This window comes from Scyliorhinus torazame, chromosome 1 (genome assembly GCF_047496885.1).
Source record: "Scyliorhinus torazame isolate Kashiwa2021f chromosome 1, sScyTor2.1, whole genome shotgun sequence".
Lineage (NCBI taxonomy): Eukaryota > Metazoa > Chordata > Chondrichthyes > Carcharhiniformes > Scyliorhinidae > Scyliorhinus > Scyliorhinus torazame.
Window position 1 is genome coordinate 201123527 of NC_092707.1, and position 27470 is coordinate 201150996.

Here is a 27470-nt window from a genome sequence, read left to right on the forward strand (position 1 = left end):
AATGCTCGGCACAACATCGAGAGCCGAAGGGCCTGTTCTGTGCTGGACTGTTCTATGTTTCCCCGTCGTTTCTGTGGCTATTAGCACCCCCTTTCCCAGGGATTCTGTGGCTATGACTCATCTTTCATTCTCACTCCACAGTATAAATATTTCCCACTTTCTCTGTATTATAGCTTTGACAAAGGGTCACCTGGACTCGAAACGTTAGCTCTTTTCTCTCCCTACAGATGCTGCCAGACCTGCTGAGATTTTACAGCATTTTCTCTTTGGCTTCAGATTCCAGCATCTGCAGTAATTTGCTTTTATCCAGTGCTAACTCCTGTGCTACCCTGCCGCCCACATACCATGGCTACCAAAAATCTGAAATGAAAACAAAACAGAAAATGCTGGAAAAATTCAGCAGGTCAGGCAGCTTCACTGGAGAGAGAAACAAAGTTATCAGTCAATCTTAACCACCCCATGAAGGGTAGGGTTAGGGGTTACCATATGTGCAAGCGTGTGCACTAACTAACTTTCTTTCGTATCCTAATTCTTTTCCCTCCTTATTAATCTTTTTGTCTTTCATTGCTATTATTTATTTTCTGTCAATTTTCTAACCTGCCACTTGTCTTTGTGCAATTATATGTTTTTTGTTTGTTTGATACTGTCCTCAACTTTTTCAGCTCACCACAGATGGTGGGTCCTCTCCTTGGAATATTGTTCTCTCGATGGAATGTATCTATTCTGTGTATTCTGAAATATCCCATCATATGTCTGGCACTGCAGCTCTATTGCCTATCCCATAACCTCTTTTTACCAATTCACTAGCTAGCTTTGGTTTCATTCCTACAATATTGCCCGTATTCATATTTAAAATACTAATCTGGATTTTTTTTCAGTCTACACGTAGACTAAAATCCCCAATTGTTTTCTGACAAGCTCATATTATCTCTTCCGTTATACTCTGTCCTACCATGTAGTTACAATTGGGGGGGCCTGCACACAAGTCCCTCAAGTGACTTCCTGCCTTTACGGTTTCTTATCTCAACCCAAAGCACTTCTACATCCTGGTATCCTGAACTTAAAGCCATCTCTCTCAAATGCACTCATACCATCATTAATTAGCAGAGCAGCTCCTCAGCCCTTTCCTAGCTTTCTGCTCTTCTAAAAGTCACATACCTTTCAATCTCCAGGTCACAATCTATGTAATCCTGCAGCATTGCCTCTGTAATGACTATCAGAACGTACTTACTTATTTCTATTTGTGCTATCAGATCATCTGATTTGTTTCGATCCTGAATGTTACATGCATTCAGATTCAGATACAAAGCCTTTTTAGTTTTGCCCTTTTATTATTTTTGTAACCTCTAGTCTCAATTACTGTTTTACTTTTAGATTTGTACTCTCTATCCCTTCTTTAGTAACGGCAAACAGGAGTCAGCCGAGTAACAAAGATAAACTTATTTATTAACACAGTAGTGTGTACAGAAGAGACCCAGTTGAATGTCACCAGTCCTTTCTCTCCAGCCATTTTGGGTGACCTTATATACAATTAAACCCTGCCCTGTAGTTAGGTTGGTCTTGTATACAATTTAACCCCGTGCCGTAGTTAGGCGGGGAAGTTCAAACTCCGTGTGTCACACAGGGAGTAGTTAGGTGGGTAAGTTCAAACTCCATGTGTCACACAGGGAATATTAGCAAGCTCACCCAGTGTGTCCTGTGCGTGTTACTACACCGATCTGTCACGTTCTGTTTCTCATTTCCCATACTAATACCCATTTTATTTGCTTTGTTTCTACTCTTTGGTTTACCACATCTTCCCAAATTTAATCCCTTGTCCCAGTAATTAGTTTAAAAACCTATCTAATTCCCTAGTTATGCGTCATGTGAGAACACCAATGAGTGGCACCCCATCCACAAACATTCAATCCCTCCGTCACCTATGCACAGTAGCAGCAATGTGTACCATTTACAAGATGCACTGCAGCAACTCACCAAGACTCTTTAGACAGTACCATCCAAACCCACTATCATCTACAAGGACGAGGGGAGCTGACACCACCTCCACCTGGACGTTCCTCTCCAAGTCACACAGCATCCTAACTTGAAAATATATTGCGGTTCCTTCACTGGCGGCGCGTCAAAATCCTGGAATTCCCTCCCTAACAGCCTTGTGGGTGTACCTACACCACATGGGACTGCAACGGTTCAAGGCAGCAGCTCACCACCACCTCCCCAAGGGCAAATACTGTCGGGCAATAGATGCTGGCCATGGGTGGTACAATGGTTAGCGCTGCTGTCGGACAATGCCGAGGACCCGCTTCGATCCTGGCCCTGGGTCACAGTCCATGTGGAGCTTGCACTTTCTCCCCGTGTCTGCATGGGTCTCACGGCCACAATCCAATGATGTGCAGGATAGGTGGATAGGGCATGCTAAATTACCCTTTAATTGGAATTTTGATTAAAAACTAGATGTATAAATTTTTTAAATACAAAATATAAATATATACTGGCCTAGCCTGGAAAGTCCGCATCCCACGAATGAATGAAAAAACAACAGCAGTGGATGTGACAAGATGGTTCCATACCCCAGCTTGAAAGATTGCGCTAACTGGTTTGTGGTCACTGATTTTCAAAGCCATGTGACTGCGATATTCCAACTCCACGATGTTGCTGCCTTTCCAAAGGATTCGATCACACCACGCAGGAACTCGACATTTCTCACTAGGAAGCAAATACAACAACACATCTGTAAGAGTATTTCAGACCCACTGCCCGTCTCCAAGTTGTTTTTATATGCACACATATTAGACTGATGAAAACAGTTTAAACTTGCATTAAAATAGCAAAAGACATTCTATTGGTTCTGAGTCTCAGCTGAATTCGCTGGTCTATTGGAAGTGTTTGGGATAACTGAGCCTCAAGTGCTCCTACAGTAAGAAAGATAGATTTCCCCACCCTAATTGTTAATTGTATGCAGATGGTGGGCATTTGCTGGGGTTCACTTGTGTTCCAGGAATATAGTAACTGTAGTTGTTGGGTTAGGAGGTGCGCATTTGTAGTACATATCTCTGTTCGGAGTAAATACTCAAATAAGTGTGTAAAGATTGCTTCCAGTTCTATTCTTCACCACCTGACTTTCCACAGTATAACACTAATCACCATCAAGTGGCCCCCGGTAAAATGTACGTGTGGATGATAGGCAAGAATGGGATTGGAGGCCTTTAGAAGGAAGTCGCATGTTGCGTAGCTCCTGCTCGAGGCTTGATTGTTTTTAAACTTAATGCCCGGTCCCAGGGGCAATTTTTAAAGGAACAGGTACAGGAACATATAAGGAAGGAGGGGGATGTCTAAAACTCAGGAAGAAGGAGGCAAGTAAAGGTTGGCCATTGAGTGAAAGGGTCATCCTGGCTGCAGGAAAGATGGCAGAGGCTGGGTTGCTGAGTGGGGCCGCACTGTTTATGGCAGAAATGACAAGTGATAGCTGTGGAATTCGAAAAACAGTTTGCTAAACACATGGAGGTGATGAGGACGGAAATGATGGCAGCAATGAAGGTATTGGTGGAGGAGGCGATTGCCCCGGTGAAGGCGGCGATGTCGAAGACATCAGCCGAGGTGCGGGGGCAGGGTGAGAAGCTGAAGGGGGTGGCAGAGGCCTTATCGTATCACAGGCGATCAGCTCACCTTGATGGGTGAGGAGCTGCAGAGGATTGTGGATGCATTGGATTGTAGATTGAGGGGTTGTTTTTTCTGGGGGCTATTATTGTGTTTGTCTTTGTTTTCCTCTTGTTGTTTATTTGGTGAAAATGTGGAGAATAAATTTTTTTTAAAAAAAATGAACGTCAACGTGATTGGAGTCAGTTGTTCAGCTCGCCCATCTTGAAGGTCATATTTCATCGCTCCAGGCTCATCAATAACTACTCCTTGGATACCTTTGCCTTTCTGCTTCTCTATGCTCTATCAAAAAGTGCTTCAAAACTCAAGTTTTAGACTTTGCCTTCAGTCATCACCCCTAACCTCTGTTTGGCTTCTGTTGCTTTGTTCTGAGTCATCCTGTTCTGTAAAAGGAGCTCTATGAATGTTTGATTTAAGTATTGTTGGCAGACACAGTGTAGGCCAGGTCAGCCTTTTGTGGAATTGTATCCCAAGAGAAACTGGTACTCTGTATTTGTAACTATTTTTAGTTGGAATCTTGATCGGAATAAGCTTCAATAGAAAAATGTAGCACATCCAACACTGAAAGATTCCCAGGAATAAACAGCTCGAGGGGTTGGTTACCTTGTGTCCCAATGATCAGAGCCAATATCGTATTTATAGGTTGGTTGAAAGTGGATATTTCCTTCCTGGAATCCTTGGAACACACCCGACTCCTCCATGTGTTTTGTTAGCTGTGCAACAAGAGTGAAGTTCTTATAGTATCAGTGTTAATGCTGTAGGGCAAATGGTTCAACATGTTAAATCATAAGCACGGTAGCATAGTGGGGGCAGCACGGTAGCATAGTGGTAAGCACAGTTGCTTCATAGCTCCATTCTATGATTCTATAAAATAAAATTTTGTCAATACATCTATTTTTTATTTACTTATGGGCCTGAGGACTTTATTCACCATTCTGAATTAACCATCACAATACAATTTAAATACAGTGATTCTCCTTTGTATTTGGAATTATATATTGTGCTACTTTGTTGAAGTGAACCATAGAATAATAAGAAAAGTGAGCATGAAATAAGCAAGAGTTACACAGACTATCAAGCCTGCTTCTGCTTCAAATGACCACCTAGAAACTATCATGGGCATAAGCAATCTCCTTAAAGTTGTTATATTTTGTGATCTGCTCCCAGGTACTTTATTGAAATGGAGAATCCTTTCTTTGTCTGTTCTTAATGCCTCTCGTTTGTCTCTTGGGATGACTTTAGAGTATCGTGCTCAATTCATGCTCGCACTATTTACGCTGCACATTTTGCAACTGAAGCTATTCACCACCCTTTGGTGTTAATTGTTTCTCTCTCTCTCTCTGAAATGTTCTGCATTAATTTCCACTGATCTCCAAATCTCTATCCATCCAATAAACGCTTGCGGTTAACCATATGCCAGCAGCTCATCTTGGTCTATACGGTCCGATAAAATCTCAAATCCAGTTCTCAACCACATATTTAACCTTCTAAAGGGCTATTGGCTAGTAGTCTGTTCCACATTCACTGTTCTATGGGGGGGAAAATATTTCTTTCAATCTCTAGTTTTCCCCAAGATTTATTTTAAACATACGGGGGGTGGGATTTTCCGCACACCCCGCCGCGTGTTTTGCAGTGGCGGAGGTGGCCCGCCATTGGCTAGCAGCCCAGATCTTTTGATCCTGCCGTTGTCAATGGGATTTCCTGTTGCCGCCAGGAAACTCGCGACAGGGTGTGCCGTTGGTGGGACTGGAAAATCCCGCCAGCATGACCCGACGGAAAGGTCGGACCAGGGTTTGTGACACTGTGCTTAAAACTGCAAAACAATTAGCAACCTTCCATCCAAAGCAGTCAACATTTTAAAGATCTGTCCACTCCGCAACCTTCCAAGCAACCCATTTTTCACCAGGCAGACAAGTTCTGCTTTGAAAGTCTGAATCTTCATCTTACCTGATCATACTTGACGAGTTTTGCATAATCTTTCTGTGCTATTAGCTTTTTAATTATTTCCACGTCCGGATGACATATTCTGTAGTTCAGATCTCCAAGCCATATTATCGTGCTTTATTATAAAGAAAAGGAAGAAAAAAAAGTGGTAAATTTGTCTGAAATATGAACGAAGAGTAGCTTTTTACAGGCCATACTATTATTCAGAACTAGGTTCCTTTGGTAGAGCCTCCAAACTATTTACTTTATCGGTTCAACATTACTTATTCAATTAACAGGAATAACTGATTTATCATCACAGGGAGTAAAATGAGGTGCAAAGTCCCTCTACTTTGTCAAGATCAAACATTTTCCGATTTGACAAAGCTCCCTTCATTTTGCCTCACTCCAAACTTTTGGAAAATTAATAAAGGAGGAAAAATAAAAACAAAATCTGCATTTTAACAATTTCAAATATGTAATCTAGAAAGACACAAATTTCAAGAAATACACAGCTCACAATCATGCAGCTCCCTGATTTGTTTGGAGAGGACGGGGTTTATTTGACAAGGAGACTCAAATTTATGGGGCTGGTTTAGCACAGTGGGCTAAACAGCTGGCTTGTAAAGCAGAACAAGGGCAGCAGCGCGGGTTCAATTCCTGTACCAGCCTCCCCAAAAAGGCGCCGGAATGTGGCAACTAGGGGCTTTTCACAGTAACTTCATTTGAAGCCGACTTGTGACAATAAGCAATTTACATTTCATTTCATTTCTCACAGAAGTCACTTAACCCAAGCATATCCATCGGTTTCTTTTCCCTTTATAATCCATCAATCTATTTCCCTCAATTATTCCCTGAGGTAGTGATTTCCACATTCCAACCTTGCCTCAGTAAACATGTTTTCCCTGAATGTTCTGTTGGATTTATTTGTGGTCATCTTAGGAGATCTTATGGCATAGTGGGGAGCATTCTGCCTCTGAATCAAAAGCTCAGAGTCCCGCCCCCCGACTTGATGGCCAAGGTTCATAACAAAGCCAACAGATTGACTGTCAACCTGTAAAATCTTTGCAAATACACCAATGTCAGGCGGAAGAGACTCCTGGTCCCGATTTAGGTGCAATTTGGCATGGCCAATCCATTTACCCTGAACATCCTTGGGTGAGACCCACGCAGACACGGGGAGAATATGCAAACTCCACATGGGCAGTGACCCAGGGCTGGGATCGAACCCGAGACCTCGTCGCCGTTGGCCCCCAGTTTTGGTCTCATCTACAACTGGAAATCACCTTACCTACATTTATTCTACAAGGTTCTTTAATAATCTTAAAGAACTCTAAATAGTCACCCTTTGTGCCTTCTCTTTTTTTTTGAGAGAGAAGTGTCTCAGCCTGTTCAATAATTCCCAATAGCGAGAGCCTCTCCATTCTGGTATCATTCTCGTGAAACCAATTTACATCTTCTCCAATGCCTCTCTATTCTTTTTATAACACGAAAGCCAGAACGTTTCACACTATTCCAAGTATAGGTTAACCAATGTTCCACATACGTTTAACATAACTTGTCCTTCTTAATTCTGTCCTGCCAGTGCTTTGTTTGCTGTTTTCATTTTAATTTTTGCTGCTACTTTTAGTGATTTGTGAATCTATACCCACAGATCTTCTGTTTCTCTTTCCCATTTAAGCACTTATTTTCCCAGGAGTATGTGGCCTCTCACTTCTTCCTATCAAAATATACCACCTTACCCTTAACTTCACTGAAGTTCATTTGCCAATTATACACCTATTCTGCAAGTTTATTGGTCTTCTTGTACTTTGGCTCAGACATCCAGTAATTAATTTGGTGGCATTTGCTAATTTTGAAATAAGTACTTCCAATTCCTGACTCCATCATGTTTGTGTAAATGGTGAACAGGAGTGGGCTCAGTACGATCCCGCATGAACACCATATCAACCATAGAATTCTTACAGTGCAGATGGGGGCCATTCGGTCCATCGAGTCTGCACCGACCTCTGAAAAAGCACCCTACCCAAGTACACTCCGCCACCCTATCCCTGTAACCCCACCTAACTATTGGACACCAAGGGGCAATTTAGCATGGTCAATCCACCTAAACTGCATATCTTTGGACTGTGGTAGTAAACAGGAGCACTCGGAGGAAACCCACGCAGACACGGGGAGAATGTGCAAACTCCACACAGTCACCAAGGACAGAATTGAACCTGGGTTCCTGGTGCTGTGAGGCAGCAGTGCTCACCATTGTGCTACCGTGCAACCATTTCCCACATTTCCACTTCATACAATTCGCCATCATCTCTCCCCTCCACCTCGATTTACAGCTATTACTGGAATTTGTTTTGCATATGCTCTGCAGTGCAGTCAGAAGCAAAATACTTGTTCAATTAATTTACTGTTTCCTTATTATCTACTGCTATCTCCCCTTTCGCATTCTCTAGAAGACCAACACTCACTTTACCTACTCTTTTCCTCTTTAAATATCTCTTCATTTCTAGCTAGCTTCCTCTCATATAATTTCTTTCTTTTGATTAACCTTCTAGTCATTTCCTGCCATTCTTTACATTCTGACCAATCATCTAACCTCCCACTCATCTTCACATAGTTATACGCTTTTTCCTTAAGTTTGATAATTTCCCTAACTTCTTCAGTTAATCGCGTATGGTGGATCGCCTCTTCAGAATTTTTCTTTATAGTAGGAATATACTTAATCTGAGTATTCGGAAATATACCCTTAAATGTCTGCCACTGTTTCCTTATCGATTTCTCCCTCAGCCAAGTTCACTTCAGTGAACAAACTGGAGCTGCATATAAGCACTCCACTCCCAACACACTCTCATTCCAACCAAGAAGATGGCTCCACGAAGAGCGTCCCCAAAGTTCGCAGGTGCAGAGCTGGACACCATGTTGGATGCAATGGAGGAGAGGTGTGACACCTCGTTCTCCAGGGTGGGGAGGAGGTTGCCACTCGCCGAGGTCAACCAGGCCTGGGCGGTGGTCACACACCAGCTGCACATTCATGGAGTGGACGCCCTTCCGATTGATGATGGGCACCCCCTCATCAGCTGTGCCCGGAGAGGGACATGTGTCCCATCGATCACCTCCTGGACCTGGGGCATGTCGGCAATGGTGGCGAATCCTGATGCCCGGACAACCTAGTGGGTTTGGTCCACACTGAAGTTAAAATAGTCTGCTGCCCGGTAATACAGGGTATCCATAACGGAACGGATGGATCTGTGCACGGACACCTGTGATATTCCTCACTCAGCACCTGGAAGGACCCCGGGGTGAAGAACAATGGAGGTGGAAACATGCTCCCGGTTGCCGTCAAGGCGATGGCCGACCTGACGGCCACTGGGAGTGGGTGGCCTCCTTCATACCCCTGCGGTTCCAGATGCGCCATCATCTGGCACAAGTGTGACATGGTCTCTCTGGTTAGCCAAAGTCTTCAGCAACATGCTTGGTCTGGCAGGTCCTCGAAGGACAGACGCTGAACGTACACACATGGCATGATGTGGCATTCCCATCGCACCTCCTCCTAGACCAGTTGGACAGCTGGCTCCCAGCCTCACCGGCTGGACCCAGCTCCTCTGGGGCAGGCTGCTGTTGTGCATAGTCACCCTCGAGCAGCTCCTGTGCGTACAGCCTCACTGCGTTCGCAAGGACTGCTGCAGCCAGGCAAAAGGCACCCATTCCTGGCTAAAAGCCGCAGTCCATTCTCTGCAGGGGGAATGAGGGCAGGTCCCATAGGCTACACGGCAGTCCTGGGCTGTGCCAGCCTCCGCCTGTCTCTCCCCCCCCCCCCACCTCCCCTCCATGTTCCCATGGGGGTGGCCTGGAGGGCACCCATCCATTTGGCGGTGGCCTGCTCATTTACAGGATACAGTGCACAGTCAGTGGAGTGTGCAGCCAGATGGCTACCCTGCAGGCTGTGGCAATGGAGGTCCATGTCCGTCCACCCAGATCCCAGGGGAGGGGGCCCCAAACCCATCTCCAAGTTGATCCTCGCTACTCCCCCTGGCCCTGGAAGATACCCCCCAGTCAGCAGCACAACTGCCAGCCCACTACTGTAATTTTGGGAAATTTTCTTACCTCCTCTCTCTCCCTCAGCAGCCATGACGCGTAGTCCCCATTTTTAAACACCGCAAGTGAACCAAGCTGGCGTCACTTCTGCCTGGTTTAGCAGAGCATCGCTGAAGCCCGAGAATACTGGGTCAAACTCAGTAATGATATCTAAATGCACGCAAATTCAGGTTTTGCATGCCAACGCTGGCACAAAGCAGGGAGTGCGTTGAGGCATTGGAGCATGGTGGTCGGTTTGACACCCGCCGCCAGACTTGATCTTCGGCTGACACCCGATTCTCCGTCTGGTCGCAATTCACGATTCCTACGGAGCAGAGTATTCACCCCCACATCTTTCCACATTTGAACCCTTGACTTCAGTACTTCCCCAGTCACGTGGTTCCCAAGAACACTGGTCCCAGCATGTTTCAGGTGTAGACCATCCCATTGGTACAGCCATCACAAACTGGAACCCACTTTTCCCACATCAGTCTTTGAGCCACAAATTAATCTCACTAATTTAGTGTATTGCAAGGACCCTTCCTGTTGATTCCCTTTGTTCCTATTGCTTTTATTTTATCTTTATAATTTTTGGTCCATGGATTGTTAATGGAGACATACCGTAAAGTTGACCAGAGGACGTAAGGAATTGAAAATATCAAAATAGTACACAGCTAGAAAGTTTGGTATTTTTTGGCATAAGAGACCAGACTCTATCACACCCAATTTATTGGAGGGGTTTGTTTTGATTGTTTGGCTGGTGGTCAATGAATTGATCAGGGACAGGGACTGGTTTAGCACAGTGGGCTAAACAGCTGGCTTGTAATGCAGAACAATGCCAGCAGCACGGGTTCAATTCCCATACCGGCCTCCCCGAACAGGCGCCCGAATGTGCTGACTAGGGGCTTTTCACAGTAACTTAATTGAAGCTTATTTGTGACATTAAGCAATTATTATTATGTATTCTGCCCGGCAGCCGACAACTATTGATTCCTGTCAGGTGGTTTTTTTGGAAGAACCCAGGAGAGGCCACTGGACCCTCCTGGTGGAAGCAGCTCTCTATCTCTCTACTCTGCTGCCCACTGTCTGAAGGCAGAAGCTTCTAGACCTTGCAAGAAGCTGTCTCTTCTCTCTCTTGAATGCTGGCTGCCTGCTATTTCTGTGAGTCTACAGTGAAAATCATTACAAGCCAAAAGAAAAGATGACATCTATCTGAAAGCCTTGAGGAAGAAACTAACGGGAAGACAACCATCTGAATCAAAAACTCTTATCCTTTTACTTGCGTCATTATTTTACACCCCTCTTTCCCCTCTGTGTTGTGTGCAGACGGTGAGGCAAGTTAAAAGAGTGATGGGCGTGGGGGTTTAGAGATTAGGTAGTAGTTAACCAGTTGTGTTTGTTGCATATTTAATTATATTTACTGCCAGTAACAAAAAGTTAATTGTGTTTAAATTTACAAACCTGGTGACTAGTTATTGGGAAGACCTTGGATATTTTCATTTCAACTGTGCTGCGACTCCGGGTAAAGTGGGGCTGGAATTGACCGTGTACTGGCCCATGGTGTTGTAATAGTCAAGAAGACAACTCACCACCACCTTCTCAGGGCAATTCGGAAGGGCAATAAATACTGTCTGAACTAACGACACACACATCCCGTGAACGGATAAAAAAAAACATGCATCTATTGGAAGGACTGATTGTTATGAAGGTGACAGCAATGTCAAATGATGTTTGATGGAGACAGATTTTCCTAGAACTATTGCCAAGTACAAGATATTCCCAGGCAGGGCTAGCTGAATCTAATGCCAGATTTCACAAGTATAACCAACCAACATTCGAGACTTACTCATGCTTCATAATTGAGAGAGACGTCAGTGGCAGGGTAGACTGAATAAAACGCATTCTGGTACAGATATCTTTGTAGTCTTGATTCCGTCTGTCACATTCTTCAGTGTGAGCCGCGAGATGCGAGTTAACTATACACAAGGTGGTGTTATGGAACTGAAATCTTATGCTCACTCCACCTTTATTACCCTAGGAGGGAAAAATAGGAAGAGAACATCTGAGAAAGTTCTAGAAAGAGATTTTTTTAAATTTCAAGAAACAAAAATTATAAAGGATGTCATAAAGGGTCAGATCTTGCTGAAAATACATGTTAATGGCATATACTGTCATTAATGTGCATGTGAGGGAGATTGAAGTCAATTTTTGCTGGTCCACCATTAGCTCTGCAAAAACAGCATCTTGCCCTTCGTATCCATGTCAGTTTTTAAGAAACTGAATGGTTTTCAAATTAATTGCTTATTAAACTCACCACAAAAAGTATCATTAACAGCACATGTACCTTCTTAATGCTGTGATCATCGTAAACCTAACAATCTGAACTGGATTCTTATTGCTTCATCGAGTAAATTGTTCTGATTTTAAAATACCAAATCTTACATTTCTTTTCCCTTACTTATCCAGCCTCCCTTTTCTCTCTTAATCCAATCTTTCGTCCCCCTCTTTGTTTCTCATTTTGTAATTGAGTTGATTCTCCTTCACCATATTACCTTCTCGGCTGATCTTCGATTCCCCAGTCCTTAAATCTCACTGGTTGAGATAGATTGTTGGTCCTGCTGTTTACAGAGGTCCCAGATACTCCACTGGCCTTACTCAATGTTTCCCCGAAGCAACATGGCAACTGAGAAGTTCCTGTGCAAGTTGCCACACGTGTGTGGCCGCGTAAACAAATTTAAACTCGTAGGAGGTGGCCGCTCCCATCACGGTAAGCGTGCTAGCTGTGGTGATGGCGCAGAAACTAGATAAGTTTGGGAAGGAGATGGACAGGCAGTTTGAGCAGCAAGGCAAGGAGATGAAGGAGTGTTTTGAAGCCACCATCAAGGAGGCATTGAGTCCGATTGGACAGCTGAATGAGCCACCACAGGTGGTGATTATCCACTTTCATAGCTTCCAGAGGAAGGAGTGGGTCCTGAGTGGGCAAAGAGGAACCGCAATATTGACTGGGAAGGACATATCGTGCAGATCTACCAGGACATTGGGACTGAGCTGGCAAAGAGGCGTGCGGCCTTCAATAAGGCATAGGCGGTGCTGTATAACAAAGGGATGCGATTCCGGCACGATCACGAGTCGGCGATGGACTCAAAAGACCATTTCTTTGAAATGCCGGAGCCGGCAGAGGCCTTCATTAAAGGGAAGAAACTATAACTGCTTTGAAGAGGGCCAATGGGGACTTCTTAAAAATAGATTTAAGAGTATCCAATTCTTTTTTTCCCCAATTACGGGACAATTTAGCGTGACCAATTCACCTACCCTACACATCTTTTTGGGTTGTGGGGGTGAGACCCACACAGACACGGGGAGAATGTGCAAACTCCACACGGACAGTAACTTGGGGCCAGGATCGAACCAGGGTCCACAATGCCGCAAAGCAGCAGTGCTAACCACTGCACCACTGTGAGATGGGTCATTTTAAGTGAAAGGCGGGATGAGGTTGTTGTCGATGTTGTATTACAGTGCATTAAGTCCCTCTTATTTTTTTCTTGGATGGTGGGATTGTAAAAGGGGTGTTTGATATGATACTTGGATGAGAAGGATATTAAGAGTTTCGGGACCAGGGTGGGGAGGGCTCGCCAGGGAGGGGATTATGTTCTTGAATTTGTTGGCTTTTTGGGCAGGTACCATGGGTGGGGGCTACCACAGTAGTAAGCAGGAGTAGCTAGTGAACAGAGTGGAGTGGGGGAAGGGGCTGTGACTCGTTGGGCCAGTTTTGTCAAGGCATTATTAGTCTAGTTGTTTGCTTGTTTGGTGGCGGGGCTTGGGGCTAACCAAGGCAGCAGGTAGTCTGCAAGTCTGGGGTGGGGGCGGGGGAGAAGAGATAGATACTGGGGTGGAGGGGGGGTGCGGTGTGTAGTGAGCTAACAATGACTAGGAGATTTTGTCTCATCCTTGGGGTGGGCCGATGACCATCATAGGTGGGCCTGGGACCTAGGAATTTGTAACAAAGGGATGATTCATGATGGTGGTAATTGCTGACTCAAGAGTGGGTAGGGGTGGAGGTGGGGTGAGAGACCCCTGACAACGCTACTCACCTGGAACGTGTGGTGCCTGGGGAGGGCCTGTGAAAAGGGCGAGAGTTTTCTCTCATTTAAAGGGTTTTGGGGGCCGGTGTGGTATTTTTATAGGAGACGGATTTGAATGTGCAGAACTAGACCAGGCTGCGGAAGGCCTGGGTGAGCCTGGTTTTTCACTCGGGCTTTGATAGCAGGGCCCGGGAGGTGGCTATTTTCATCAATAAAAGGGTCCGCTTCCAAGTGGCGAAAGCCCTGGCTGATCGGGAGGTCAGTATGTGATGGTTGCAGGCACACTGGAGGGAAAGTAATTGGTCTTAATGAAAATGTACGCGCCACATTGCGACGATATAAAGTTTATTATATGGTTGTTGGCCTCAATACCAAATCTAGACACTCATCAACTGATTCTCAGGGGGAAGGGGTGGTGATTTAAATTGCTCCAGGCCAAAGTCATTGGCCACTTTAAGGATGGCTTGCTGCATTCATGGAGGAGACAGGAGGTGCTGGCCCATGGCGGTTTATGCACCCGGGGATAAGGGGTTCTCATTTATTTCCCCGGTGCACAGGGTCTACTCAAGGATAGATTTCTTTATCATGAGTATTGTCATTTGTCATTCTCTTCTCCCTGGGGTGAAAAAGGCAGAATATTCGGCTGGGGTTATTTCTGACCATGTTCCGCATTTGGTGGATCTAGTGTTGGAGGTGAGCCGGACGCGGCGCAAGGGATGAAGATTGGATGTAGGGCTTTTGTCAGACATTGGGTTCTGCAGGAAGGTTTCGAGAGCTATAAGGGTATATGTGGAGTGTAATGAAAATGGGGTGGACTAGTCCTCTACTTTGTGGGAGGCATTGACGGCTGATTTTGGAGGGGAAATCATATTGCATATGGCACACATAGACGGGGAGGACAAGAAGGAGCGCCAGAAGTTAGTGGATGAGATCCTGGGAGCGACCCAGGATGGCACGCGGGAAAATGTTGTCCGGGGAGAAGGCCAGCCATCTCTTGGCTCACCAGCTAAGGTGGCATGGGTTACTAGGGAGACTATCCAGGTTAGGGATTTGGAGGGCAGGCTGGTTTACACCCCAGTCAAGGTGAATAGGGCATTTACGAGAGGCTTTATAGGTCTGAGCCGCCAGAGGATGAGCTGGGAATGGCAGAGATTTTAAGAGGGTCTGGAGTTTCCCACGTGAGGGAAGAACTCTGGGAAGAGCTGGAGGCTCCAGTTGGATTGCAGGAGATTTGAACAGCTTTAGAAAAGATGCAGACAGGGAAGGCATTGGGCCGGATGGATTCCCGCTGGAATTCTCCAGGAAGTCTGCGGATCAGCTGGTTCTATTATTGATGGGGACGTTTAACGATTCTCTGGTCTGGGTTTCTCTCCCTGAGACACTTGGGCAGGCATCCTTCTCCTTTCTCTTGAAAAAGAAAAGGGGAGGGCTGCTGGTCTGGGAGGGTGGGCTTCCTTTCCGCCTGGCCGGGACTAGCTTTCAGTATTTGGAGGTTCAGGTGGCTCGGGATTGGGCATGGCTCCGTAAATTAAACTATACCCCACGGTAGCATAGTGATTAGCACTATGGCTTCACAGTGCCAGGGTCCCAGGTTCGATTCCCGGCTTGGGACACTGTCTGTGCGGACTCTGCATGTTCTCTGGGTGGGTTTCCTCCAGGTGCTCTGGTTTCCTTCCACAAGTCCAGAAAGACATGCTGTTAGGTAATTTGGACATTCTGAATTCTCCCTCTGGGTACACGAACAGGGGTCAGAATGTGGCGACTAGAGGATTTTCACAATACCTTCATTACAGTGTTAATGTAAGCCTACTTGTGACAATAAAGATTATTATTGTTAACTTACAACACCAGGAAAGGTCCAACAGGTTTGTTTCGAATCACTAGATTTTGGAGCGCAGCTGAGGTTCACCTGAGGAAGGAGCTGCGCTCCAAAAGCTAGTGATTTGAAACAAACCTGTTGGACTTTAACCTGGTATTGTAAGACTACTTACTGTGCTCACCCCAGTCCAACACTGGCATCTCCACATCATGTATACCAGCCTAGTGAGTAGGATCAAGGCTGGCCTGCAAAGGTGAGTCAGCCTCCCATTGTCCTTGCCGGGGCGAGTTCAATCCATCAAGGTGAACATCTTACCAAGATTCTTGTTGTTATTTCAGTGTCACCCTGTATTTTTACCCATGTCATTTATTCGGGGGATTGAGTTGCTTCTATTGGGCGGGGACAATCCCTGAAAATTTGGAAAAGAGGCCCTGTCAAATTTGATATTTTATTACTGGGCAGCCAACGTGGCAAAAGTATTGGGGTGGTGTGGAGACCCGGGGTCTACTTGGGTGCAGATGGAGTATGGGTCATGGAGAGAATCCAGCTCGGAGACGCTGGTGACGGCGTCTCTGCCATTTGCTCCAGCAAAGTATTCATCAAACCTGGTGGTTGTCTCCGCTTTGAAAATATGGAGGCAACTCCGTCAGCATTTCATTTTGGGGGTCAATGTCATGGTTGGCCACCCATTTCACCCTTGTTCGAGCTGGGGAAGTTGGATGCCACATTTGGAGAGTGGAAGGGAAAGGGGCTGGAGAGAGTGAGTTATTCCTGGAACTGCTGTTTGCTAACCTGGAGGGGATGGAAGAGAACATCGGGCTCTTGGGCATTTAGGTACCTCCAGGTACGAAATTTACTCAACTGGCGTTCCCTACATTCCCGGTGGCGCCGCCATCAACCTTAACGTAGAGGACTTTACCCTGTGCAGGGTCGGAAGACGATAGTATGTCTGTCATATATGGATGGATTTTGGGGAGGATCTGGCCTCGATGGAAGGGGTGACGGCCAAATGGGAGGAGGAGCTGGGGCATATGTTGGAAAAGGAGGTGTGGAATGAGGCCCTTCTTAGGGTGAACGCCACATCATTGTTTGCAAGGCAGAGCCTGAACCAGCTCAAGGTACTTTTTAGGGCATACCTCACTGAAGCCAAAATTAGTCGTTTCTTTGCAGGGGTTCAGGATAGGTTCAAGTGCTGTTTGAGAGGGCCTGTGAACCACACAGAGATGTTCTGATTGTGTCCCAAACTTGTGTTTTTTTGGGTCTCTTTTTTCAGCACATGGGCTATTCTGAACACTGTCCTTATATTTGGGGCATCGGACCTGCCGGAGCTGCGGACAGATGCCAGGGCATATGTCCTTGCCTTCACCTCACTGGTTGCTAGGAAACGAAGGATTCGGAGGCTTTTAGCACCATTTACTGCCATAACGTGGCTAGGTGACTTAATAGAGTTCTTGGACCTCGAAAAGGTCAAATCTACCGTGAGGGGGTCAATCGAAGGGTCCTCCCGGAGATGGCAACTGTTTATATTGTATTTTAAGGAATTGGTCAATATTAGTTGTTAGAGGGGGGAGGGGAGCAATGGGACAGAAGGAGGGGTGGTTTACTGGATTTTGTTTTCGTTTTTTTCGTTTATTGTTGTTTGTATTTTTTTGATATAAAATGACCAAAGTTTAATAAAAATATATTTTTTAAACTGAGCTATTCAACAATTGGATGGGAGACTCCAATGCTACATCATGGTGGGGCAAGAAAATTGGTCCTGGCATCGTTTACATATAATCAACACCCCAGGGGATTTTCTTTTGCAATTCAGACCATTCGAATAATACTTAAAATAGATGCACATAACTTGGTAAGTGTCTAAATAAAACTAAAACTGCCTAATGATATTTTGTCCAATTTAAGGTACATTTGAAGTTACATAATTTCTGCGTCAGTTTATTTGTACACCTACTATGAATTATAAACTACCAGATTGGTGGCTAGATTATTAGCCACCATCATGCTGCATTATGAGATAATGTGAAACAGTCATGGTATGTGCCTGTACCAGTCAGAAATAAATCCAATCATCGCATGCATCTATCAGAGTGGACAGCCTGTTTTTCCACTGCCACCTGCTGGCAGTGATTGTTACAAGTTTCACTCCTCGTAACTTAAGTGTTCTGCAGTTTCAGAAAGACTGTACCGTTAACTATATTTTTTCTTCCTTGAGATGACAGTGCTTAAAAAATTATGAAAGATACATAAGCAAATAAAATCTCCTGTAATGTGTCTCTAAACATTATAACCATATTATAAATGAACTGAAGCATGCATGTAAAACAATCATGGCAGCATTCATGACCATGTTCAGTTTAACGGGAGAGTGAATATGTATATGTGGTTTTGATCCTAGCGTGTTAAAATATGTTTCTACTGCAAGTTTCTGAGGTACAGTTAGAACAGGAAGTTTCATAATTGATTAGACAGAGAAGAACCTTTTATTTTATTTCCTCTATGTCTCTTGACTAGTCTCAGTTAAACCACATAAAGTAGGTCTTGATGCAGAGGACATAACAATGCTAGATACCACTGCCTATCCACTTGGTGCAAGAATGGGATCTGTTAGGGTGAAAGAATACACCAGATGCACATTTACACATTACAATGAAGTTATAGCAAGGTCGATACTCTAGTTGCTTAAATATAATGGAGTGTCTGAGATTAACTGACTTTCTTCCATAACCATTGATGTCCACACTCCTCTCCTTTAGCACTGCCATATCATACATTTGCTCAACCAATGAGGACATGCTAAAAATCTGTCTCAGGCCTCTGTCAGGGTGATACGAACAGGAAAAGGTCATTCAGCCTGTTCTGCCTGTTACTCCGATTGTGGCAAATCTGAATTTAGTTCCCATTTACCCATCGAGGTTCCACATCCCTTAATACCCCTCACAAACAAAACTCTTATCGATATTCAATAAGATCGTAGCTGATCTTTTGTATCAATCATAAATATATCCAATGGGGTTGATCATTTAGGACTAACACAAGGAGAAATCTCTTCACTCAATCTTCGGAATTCTCTACCTCAGTTTGTGGATGCTCCATTGTTGAATATGATCTTATTGAATGGTGGAGCAGGCTCGATCGATCTCTTGACCTACTCCTGCATCCCATCTTCTTACAGAGTCCCACCAAGGCACATTACAACTGAAGCATCATTTCCTCCCCTTTGTATTCCAACCACCTGGAGATAGAGGCCTGACACATTTAAAACTTTAGCAATTTGTGCTCTTTATATACAGATTTGCTACCACTCTTTTCTACCAGAGTCATCTCAAAAATGTACCATTCATTAACCTGACAGACATCAATCAGGCTGGCCTGATCTTTGTTCAATCTTCCTTACCATTCTTCCCATTATGCCTGTCCCAACAGTTTCCACTTCCACTTCTGTGACATATGCAGCATGTTCTTTCCTCACGTACAATAGAAGCATCATTCCAACCAGTCGCACATGCTTGATCTGAAATGTAAATTTTGTTTTACTTGGGTGATCTAACCACGTTTCAACTTTGGATACCAAGCATATAAACTTAGCCAAGGTGTCAAAAACAGCAGTGATGTACGGCAGCTATTAAACTGCCTTTATGTCAGACTTGCCCCTACTTACAGAGTTAAGTTCAGTTGATCTTAGAAATGGTAGTATCAGGAACACTCAGTGTAAAATATTCGACCAAATTATACACTTCCAATCATTCGTACTGGAAACTGCTCCTCCGCAAAAATAATTTCTCTCCTCCTTTCCAGAAACTTGATTCAACACTTGTGAGCAGCCTTTGACTGCTTCATTTCAAAACCATTCTTCACAGGTGAGCCATGGCAAGGAGACAGGGATTTTCCATGTCACAAATGATTGGGAAATCACAGGCAGGGACCATGAAATTCACCAACGTGGTTCTGGTGTGCCAGAGGAGCACTGAACCTTATGCAAGCTGTTTGCTGAAGGAGCCATTTATAAGCAGAGCAAATCCTGTCTTTACCCAAGTTGGACACATCTGTGTTTTTCCCCACAGGTTCACGCATTGGCAACCAGGGCAAGACAGGCCCTTGATAATTTTGTCTCTCAGGCTCACAGTTCAAATGTGTTGTCCTACAATTGCCCTGGTTAACGCCAACTAGCTCAACAGAAACTAGGGATCAAACCTGAAGTTGTTGTTTTTAAAAAAAAAAAGTGTTTTCATTAGGTTTTCACATCTTATATTTCACAATTCATAGGTTACATATTACAAAAACCATGCCAAAAAAAGTAAAAAAGACAAACAGAAATCAGCACTTAGATTTACAGGCAATTGTCTTCCCTCCCTGTGGCCGTGACCCCACTTTAATCGGCTTACAACTGTTAGAATCCACAGTATTGCCAGAGCACGTATTTACCAATGTCTATTTACAGTTTGATTTGGTTTGGGCCTCAGCCTGCTCACAGGCTGGTCTCCTGCAGCTTTGACCCTTGTCCCTCTTGTTCTCATACCTTTGTGTCCCCCTTCCCCCCCCCGCCCTGTTCTTCCCTTTCCTTTTCCTCTTTGGCCAATGGCTCGTTTGTGTGGGCTATTTGGATCCCCAGGTAGCGAAATTTGGTCTGGGTGTGTTTGAACGGCAGTCCTCCCAGCCCTGTCCCTCCCCCCTGTGGGTTCACAGGGCAGATCTCACTCTTGCTCAGGTTAAGCTTGTAACCCAAGAAGGCTCCAAACTCCTTTGGTAGTTTCATTATCCATTCCATGCTGATCCAGGGGTTCGAAAAGTAGGGGAGCAGGTCATCCGCATGGATTAAAACTCAAAACTCTCTGTCCCTCCTTTGGATACCTCGCCACCCTTTCGCTGTTCTGAGGGCGATCACCAGTGACTCGATTGTCAGAGCAAATAGCTTGCATCCCTGCATCGTACCTCGTGCAGCCGGATGTATTTAGAGCTGGTGGTGTTTGTCCGTACGCTCGCCATGGAAGCGCTGTACAATACGTCCACCCAGGAGGTGAACCCTGGACAGAACCCAAACCGTTCCAGTACCTCGATGAAGGACTTCCATTCGACTCTGTCGAAGGCCTTTTCTGCGACCAGGGAAATGATTACTTCTGGTGCTCTCTGTCCAGATGGGGTCATAGAACATAGAACTGTACAGCACAGTATGGGCTCTTAGGCCCACGATGTTGTGCCGAACTAGTCTGAAACTAAGATCAAATCAACCTACTCCCAATCATTCTACTGCACGCCATATGCTGATCCAATAACTGCTTGAAAGTTCCTAAAGTGTCCGACTCCACTACAATAGCTGGGAGTGCGTTCCACACCCCAACCACTGAGTAAAGAACCTAACTCTGACATCCCTCCTATATCTTCCACCATGAACCTTAAAGTTGTGCCCCCTTGTCATTATCACGTTCAGCACGCACCTGATGTTCGATGTCAGCTGCCTGCCCTTGACAAAGCCCGCCTGGTCCTCCGCGACTTCTTCTGCAGCTTTGCATCTACACTGTGAGATAGGCCTGTAGGATCCTGTAGCCACTTAAAATGGCCAACTCCCGATTCAAAATGGCGAACGGCAAAGGCTGATGGGAAAGTCAGCCAACAGGGCAAAAACGAGCAGCTGCAGGTTGGCTGTGTATTTACCTCTGGAAAGGCCAGACAAGATCGATACCAGCAACCATCAGCATAACAAAACACCAGCCATCTAAGAAGAATGCATACTAATGAGCAATCCTCGGGAACAATAAGCAACATTTAGGCACACAAAGCAAAACCAGACTCTTCGGCGCCAGCAGTAGCCTACACAAAAGGAGGTGAACGACCACCTCAAGACCGCCCATCGATCAGGGAACCGCTCCAGCATTGGAGAAAATCGAACCAAGTGATTGGGACAAAGTCCAATCACTTGTGACCAGGTACAGGGTCCACCCCGAAAGGCGGGAAGCCCCTGGGGACTATAAGAATTGAGCCCCAAGTTCAAGTCGCTCTCTTCCCCAGCTCTTCAGCTCTTCACCACCGCTTCGCCAGCTCCTCACTCTTCAGCAGCTGGTCGAAAACTGTAAGTCTTACTCCAACACTCGCTACGAGATAGGCGCTCCTAGCTATCAATCTGGACCAACTTCGAATCCCGCAGGCTCAGAACCCGAACGAAAGGCCATTTGTTTCCCTGACCTGGTGGGCCAGTTCCAAGTTAAGTATAGGCCTGTTAGTTGTAGAAGTAGCTTAAACGTAGAATTTGTGCATGAGTAGTGATCACTGTGTATAATAAATATGCGTTGATTTAAATCTTACTAATCGGTGTATTGGATTATTGATCATTACTCGGACTTGAACCACGTGGCGGTATCATAAAGGTACCTGGCGACTCAAGAGCAAAGGTGATAAAACAGAGCAATTAAACTAAGGCAAAGTTAGCAACATTATTTGGCGACATCCTGACGGGACCCGATCTAGAAGTGGAAAACCACTCCGGGAGAACCCAGAATTTGAATTAGAGATCCAATTGGAAACAGAAAACCACAAGTATTCAAGCAGTTCTGATCAATACTCATAAATTCGGAAGTGTGTGTATGCATGCGTAACTAACAGGGCGATAAGGTAAAACTGATAGATTTTTTGTTGCAACAAAGCTGTCGGAAGTTTGTATTTCGGAAAGTAGCGAAAGCCGTACCCGTATTTACAGCACCGCCTTAATACCCCTGTCCCAAATTTGAAGGGCAGCATTCGGATTAAAACCCCTGTCCCAAAATTTGAAGAGCAGCATTCGGATAGGAAAGATGGCAATGCAGCGCCTAATGAACCCAGAGGAATTAGCGGTCGCAGCGACCAGCAGCAGTAGAGTGGGACAATGTACCATTTGGGAGGAAGAGATCAGGAAATATCTCAAAGGGAAAGGATGGCCCCTTTGGAATGAATTCTGTGACGAGGAATCAGGTCCCGGGAGTATAGAACATACTTGGTGGGAGAACCTGAGCGAGATCCACAAAAAGAGCTTAGGGAAAGTTCGCAAGCCGATGGCAATCGTGTCCTGCTTGGCACAATTGCGAGGCACAGAGGAGGTCATCAGGACGCTCCGGAAAGAAGTTGAGGGCATACATCGAATGAGTAAGGTCGATGTAAGCGAGGTAGAAAAGGGAAATTTGGAATTGAGAAGGAAGTTGGCAGCAAAAGCTGTAGAGGTGGAGGATGCCAAAAGGGCACACCAGTCTTGTCTGGCACACTTAAACAGCTTCCAGTCTCAATATGAAAAGGCCTATCAGGACACGCAACGTGCAGTCCTGGTACGTGAGGAAATGGAAAAACAGGTAGAGGCATTACAGAAACAGTGCAGTGACCTCAAGGCAGCATTAAGAGCACTCCATGCTGCCACCACAGAACAAAGACAAAGCACGTTAGATCACGCAAAGTGCCGGAAGCAGATTGCAGAGCTGCAATCGCTGCTTTCTGTTCAGAAAGGTTTCCAGGAAACCTTTGGAGAAAAATTAGATCAGGAAGACGGCCTGATTGGGAAGAATTGAATGAAACAGCGCAGAGTTATGTTCAGGGAACATGTGCGCAGGGAAAGCCACAAAAGAGGAAAGCGCCCTAACCCCCCCACACAGCAGATAGTTCAAGCTCCAATGAACCCAGTAACCACCCACTGCACAGCCACATCGGACAATGAGGAATTTCTATATTCCACCCCCTTAACAGTGACCCAATTACGGGACGCGTGCGATAAGATCACACCGTTCCTCCCCACCTCAGACCCCCACCATTTCTTTGCCACAGTCAAGCATCAGGCGACCATGTACGGCCTGGCTTAGCGAGAGCATGTAAAGCTCACAGTTTTAAGTTTAGACCCTTCAGTAGCTGCAGCCCTTCCCGACCCACAGAACGTAGGAGGAGGCACCCTTGCAGAAATGCATACCGCGAACCTGGATGGGATCGGGTATAACCGGGGTGACACAGTAGATGGCCTCAACAAATGTAGGCAAAATAAATCCGAGCACCCCACAGCGTTTGCTGGACGCCTGTGGATCCACTTTGCAGCAGTCTTTGGAGACTTAGATCGTGCCCATTTGTCCCCAGACAACATGGCCAAATGGACCCGCACCCTTATCTCCCATGCCACAGAAACAGGACAGAAAGCTTGCACGAGTTATGATCCCTCAGAGGAGGCCCATAACGAGAAGTGGGTAGTGAAAAGATTGTCCCGCGCTTGGGAGCAATCTATACAAAGTAAACGCGCAGTCACGAATCCCGAGGAAAAGCAGGCCGGCGCAGATATACAGGCAGTAAAAACAAACCAGAACTCCGCATGGGTGAATGAGGGAAAGAACAGCCCCCCACACAAGTCACAAGAGTGTTACAACTGCAGACAGTTGGGACACTTCGCAAGAGAGTGCAATGCCCCTAAAAAGCCACAGAGAGCCCAGCAGACGGGCACTCTGAGTAAGAAGACAGAGCCCATTCATAGCGTTAGCGCCCGTTCAGATCAGACGGACTTGACTGGAATGGACTGTCGGTGTACGGGCTCCCCCAGTTGGGTCTGCGACACCCTTTGGGATAGGTCCGGACGACCGGTAGTTGCAGCAAAAATTCGGGGACAGCCCATCGAATTTCTATGGGACACAGGAGGGTCCCGCACCACAATAAATTCCTCCAACATGTTTCAAAAAGACACGTGGCCCACTACAGCCACTATCACCCCCAGCGGCTTTACAGGCCACTCACAGCAGGGACACATCACAGCCCCTGTACCTATTCAAATCGGTACCATCACCACCAAGCACCCCGTAGTTTTAGTTGACCTGCCCCACACAGCAGAACACATTCTGGGAATCGATTTCATGAATTCCCATAATCTTTTGTTTGATCCAGTCAACCAGTGTGTCTGGAAGATGGAAAAATCCACAAGAGCCCCCGCAACGCTCAACATAGGAGAGTACACGAACAAAATTAGCGCCGTAGGCGAATTTTGGTTCAACCCGACCACGCTTAGTATGGACAAGCAGGTTAGGGCAGTTCTGCAAAAGAACAGGGCAGCATTCGCGACCCACAAGCACGACTGTGGACGGATGACTGGCTCCGTACAAATAACAGGACCTGACCCTAGACCCCCAAAACAGTATGGATTTCCCCAAGAGACAGAGGGAGAAATCTCAAAGGTAATAGAAAGCTTATTAGAGCAGGGCGTACTTAGATCAGTAGCCTCCACTAATAATGTCCCGATTTGGCCAGTGAGAAAGCTCGATGCATCATGGCAACGGACCATCGATTACCGGGAACTCAACAAAATCACCCCACGCAGCAGCCCCCACAGTAGCAACAAGTCCCGAGGCCATGCTCAAACAGGGACTCAATTCCTGATTCTTTACGGTTTTGGACGTCAGTAATGGATTCTGGTCCATTCCATTGGCAAAGGCGTGCCAGTACAAATTTGCCTTCACCTTTAATGCACAGCAGTACACATGGACATGCCTGCCACAGGGATTCCGGAACTCCCCCTCCATTTTCCACCGACAGCTGGCAAATGGTTTAGCCAAATTCTCTCGCCCCCGAATGTCTGGTTCAGTATGTAGACAACCTACTACTGCAGACAGGCACCAAGGCAGAGCACATTGAGCTTCTGTCCGAACTCCTGGAACTCTTACACTCAATCGGTTGTAAAGTCAACCCCAAAAAGGCCCAGATTTTGGAAGAAAAAGTGATATATTTGGGAACAATTATCACACATGGTAAACGCGAGATCGAGCATAAAAGGATTGACTCGATTGCTAAATTGCCCCTTCCCCAGAACATTTCAGCCCTCCGGTCGTTTTTAGGACTGGTTGGCTACTGCCGAAACCACATTAACGGTTTCGCCAGCAAGGCAGCACCCCTCTCAGACCACCTAATGGGACCCCCTGGGAATGGCTTCCGCAGCATACGGATGCTGTGGACTCTTTAAAACAGGCACTCATAGCAGCCCCCGCACTATAAATTCCAGACTCACTTTCCCCTTACGCCACAGAGGTAGTGACCACAGACCGCACCCTTTCAGCCGTGCTCCTCCAGGAACGGCACGACCAGTTAAGGCCCGTAGCTTATGCCTCCAGAATTTTAGATGCTGTGGAGCAGGGATTTTCAGCCTGTGAGAGGCACCTGCTCGCAGTATTTTGGGTAGTGCAGTATTTTTCATATATTACCGGACTGAACCCCATTACAATTCTCACCGAACACACCCCCACCCAACTTTTACTGGACGGACGACTCAAGGATGGTACAGTAAGCCAGATCAGAGCACACCTTTTTAGCCGACAACTTACAGTACCCTCCGGAACCCCCCATGAATGCAAAATTATCTCTCCACACCACAACACAGGCCCCTTTATCGCTAAAACATCCCCCAGAAAGATAGGTAGTTCAACCCAGGGCCCCCAGCACACAGACACGTGTGAGCCCATAAAGATCTATGTGGATGGATCTTCCACAGTCTTGAATGGGAAGCGCATAACAGGTTGCGGTATATATGTCGAGGACGCGCAGGGACGCGCCCTTGAGGAAATATCGTTCAAACTTCCAGGCCACTTAGGCGCGTAGGCAGCAGATCTCACGGCCATCGCGAAAAGTGGAACACCCAGATTCCTTCCCCAGCCCAGCAGACATATACTCGGACAGCCTCTATGGCTGCAAAAGTCTCACAGAATTTCTGCCCTGTGGGAAGCAAGAGGATTTGTTTCCGCAGACGGAAAACCCCTCCCCTCAGCCCCATTGCTCCATCATATATTAGAAAGAGCCCAGAACAGGACTTTTGGGATAATCAAAGTTCGCAGTCACCATTGTTCCTTCCCCCCTGGAAATGTGAAAGCCGACGCACTGGCTAAAGCAGGTTCCAGACATGGATATTTTTGGACACCCCCCGACAGCGCACCAGTGAGTGCAGTTCAGGTCTCACAGACAAAGATCGAGGATCTAGTGGAGGCCCAGAAGCAGGACAGCAATCTCAGGGAGATTGTAAGAGGAAACTATCCAGCACCCTATGAGAGGTTCAAAAATGCACTGAACACACATGACGGTGTGGTGTTAAAAGACACCCTTTATGTGGTTCCTGAACAGGACAGGAATCAACTGATTTGTTTGTTCCATGACGGTCATGGACATCAGGGAATCAATCCCACTACAGCCCATCTCAAGCAGCTTTGTTGGTGGCCGAATTTAAAGGATGATGTAAACCACTACATCGAGAATTGTCTTATCTGCGCCCAGAATAATCCGGACAGATATGCCAAAAAGGCTCAACTCAGCCACACCCGACCTGTTAATGGCCCCTGGACTAACCTCCAGATCGATTTTATAGGACCATTGCCCCCTTGCAGGAATGGCTATAAATATATACTTGTGGTAATTGACACATTTACGAAATGGGTGGAAGCATTCCCAGCCTGCACAAACACTGCAAAAACCACAGCCAAGATTTTGACCCACCACATCTTTACAAGATGGGGACTCCCCCGCAGCATTGAATCCGACCAAGGCTCCCATTTTACGGGACGTGTCATGCAGAACGTCCTCACGATATTTGGCATCACCCAAAAATTCCACATAGCATACCACCCACAGTCGAGTGGTATCGTGGAGCGCATGAATCGGACCCTAAAATCCACCCTCAGAAAAATGGTCCAGCAAAACAACACCACTTGGGACTCAGTCCTCCCTTTTGCGCTGATGTTTTTGCGTAATACAATTTCTACTTCCACAGGTTACACCCCACATACCCTCATGACCGGACGCCCCATGAAAGGTACAGAATATTCATTAGGTTTAGACTTGACCTGCTCTGAGGTGACGGCCCTTACACACGAGAAAGCAGTACAGCAATTAGTTGAAAATGTTAAATCGGCTCAGCTAGCAGCCGCAGTAAAATTGGGCACCAGAAAGAAACAGAG

At 46.0% G+C, this 27470-nt stretch overlaps 1 protein-coding gene across 6 annotated transcripts in view; it reads right to left on the minus strand.

The window, feature by feature from the left end:
- inpp5b (inositol polyphosphate-5-phosphatase B) overlaps positions 1-27470 on the minus strand; it is a 280167-nt gene that overhangs the window by 51217 nt on the left and 201480 nt on the right. For all 6 annotated transcript variants that reach the window (XM_072501900.1, XM_072501893.1, XM_072501913.1 and 3 more), the window contains 5 exons: positions 18950-19066; positions 11498-11685; positions 5602-5713; positions 4258-4367; positions 2568-2703 (listed from right to left, as the gene is read on the minus strand). In XM_072501900.1, the coding sequence (XP_072358001.1) occupies positions 2568-2703; positions 4258-4367; positions 5602-5713; positions 11498-11685; positions 18950-19066 (663 nt within the window). The remainder of the gene's footprint in view (positions 1-2567; positions 2704-4257; positions 4368-5601; positions 5714-11497; positions 11686-18949; positions 19067-27470) is intronic.